This window comes from Apodemus sylvaticus, chromosome 19 (assembly GCF_947179515.1).
Source record: "Apodemus sylvaticus chromosome 19, mApoSyl1.1, whole genome shotgun sequence".
In the NCBI taxonomy this organism is placed as follows: Eukaryota; Metazoa; Chordata; class Mammalia; order Rodentia; family Muridae; genus Apodemus; species Apodemus sylvaticus.
In genome coordinates, this window is record NC_067490.1 from 6,616,057 (window position 1) to 6,618,121 (window position 2,065).

The 2,065-nt window shown below is 51.6% G+C and overlaps 1 protein-coding gene across 1 annotated transcript; it reads right to left on the minus strand.

Annotated features, from left to right (window-relative positions):
* Positions 1-203: 203 nt before the first annotated feature.
* Tmem217 (transmembrane protein 217) lies at positions 204-786 on the minus strand. The gene has a single exon (XM_052164197.1). The coding sequence runs from the start codon at positions 784-786 to the stop codon at positions 217-219; it is 570 nt and encodes a 189-aa protein (XP_052020157.1). The 3' UTR covers positions 204-216.
* Positions 787-2,065: the final 1,279 nt, after the last annotated feature.

The following is a 2,065-nucleotide window of genomic DNA, read 5'->3' on the forward strand; positions in this document are numbered from 1 at the left end:
CAAACTACCTATGTGTATTGGTGGTGAAACTCAAGAGAGAAACTTAAGAATTCTTTTTTTTTCTTTTTATTGTTTTGTTTGTCAGGTCTATAACAAAAGACATAGCTAAAGGGTTGAAGCTAAAGAGGATATAGCATACCCAAAGCAATCCTCCCGCCAAAAGGAAAGATGCATTGTGGGGGACTGAGAATCTCTGGGGATGGAAGATGGCCACCATTATTCACTGTAGTGCTGGACAAAGTGTATGATCTTTGATTTCCGCCGGGGATGGTCTCCACTTCCCAAAGAGATACGCCTATGGTAAGTGAGTATGTTGCCCTGTTTTTTGCTCTGGTAGATGATCTGGGCTTGGATGATGACGAAATATAGCCAGAAGCAGTGTAGGGAGGCACGGGCTACCCAGCCGAACCACCGCATGGCCCTGACCAGGGCCACGCTGAACTCGTCGGTGAGGGTCTGGACGGCCAGGTTGGTGGCCTCGTAGGTGATGATCCAGAGGGTGTAGCTCAGGAGACCCTCGTAGATCTGGGCGTACACGGAATACAGGAGGAAGCAGCTGGCCACCATGGTGACCATGGACGTGAAGAGGACGATTCTGAAACTCCAGCAGATGAAGAAGTGCCCCAGGACGCCGATGCCTGGGTTCTGGAAGTTCTCCGTGCAGTTGCCGTTCCCAAGATGCTTCCTTTCGAAGATGAGGTGCATGTGAGTGGCCATGATGGAGAAGACCCCCGACAGCACTGTGCCCATCCTGGCAGTCAGCCCACACCAGCTATTTTGCTTCATGCCAGGACCTCCTGCAGAGACAAGCGACCCCACGGGGATTCAGTTCCCGCTCCGCCCACCACAGGAAGTACCAGGCTCTCTGTCCTAGAGCCATCATCCTTGTTGCCATCCCCCTGGGAGGCAGAGCGGAAAGGAAAGGGGATGCAGCAGCTTTAGCTGGCCAAAGAAGATTGGGTGATTCCTTGTGGGTGAAGGGCTTTGCAGAGGACCTGAGTTCAGGGTCCATTGTAAAACCCCTCGGTGGCCTGTGTTTCTGTAATCCAGGTCATTGGCGCGGGGGGTGGGAGACATTTACTGGCCTAGGCAAAACAGAGTTTTGGGTTCAGTGAGAGAACCTGTTTCCAAGGAATATGACAGAGCCGTAGAGGAAGACACCTGACTTTCTCCACAGGCTAACGGCAAGCTGAGAAAACTGGATTTGCCCCATCCTTTCTCTGCCTGGCTTCAGAAATCCCATAGTGACAATCCCAGCGTGCTCCCCGGAAGCCAGGCCCACATGGTGGGCCACAGACTGGGGAGGGGAGAAGGCGTTTCCATTCTCTCGTTCGGGATGGGTTTTGTCGACGTTCAGGGAATACTTCTTAGCTGAGTGTTCACCATCCAAATTCAAGTTTGTCAAACTGCCCGAAGTAACAAACACCATCCCGGCAAAGAAACGTTCACAGTGAACTGATACGCCCTGGCTTTCCCTGACTTCCGCCTTGCAGAGACTGAGGGTTATGTCTCTATTGGTCTGTCTCTCACTGAGTGACAGCGGCCACTCCCTCCCCGCCACCTCTTTATAGAAGGGGTTAGACCTCACACAGCCAACAGAAGACACAGAACTGTTAGAAAACACGATGTGACCTTGTGAACGGTTGGTAACAACCGGAGAGGAGCTGGGGTCCTGGCTCATTGGATACAGCATCTGCCTTTCACATCATAGTTCCTCGCCCCTCTGCCATATAAAAGCGTGGTGCATACTTGTAATTCCAGCACTCTGGCGTGTGGAGGCAGGAGGATGAGGAGATCGAGGTCATCCTCAGCCCCGTAGTGAGTGAGCCAAAAGGTAGTTTGAGAGACAGGAAAACCTGTCTAAAAAAAGAATGTAGGAACACTTCAGTAAAGAATGGGTTTTGGGGGCTGGAGAGTTGGCTCAGTGGTTAAGAGCACTGACTGCTCTTCCGAAGGTCCTGAGTTCAAGTCCCAGCAGCCACATGGTGGCTCACAACCATCCATAACAGGATCTGACTCCCTCTTCTGGGGTGTCTGAAGAGAGCTACAGTGTATTACATATAAT

Excerpts from the sequence above, each read along its gene's own strand:
- Tmem217 (XM_052164197.1), bottom strand. The coding sequence starts at position 786 with ATGAAGCAAAATAGCTGGTGTGGGCTGACTGCCAGGATGGGCACAGTG.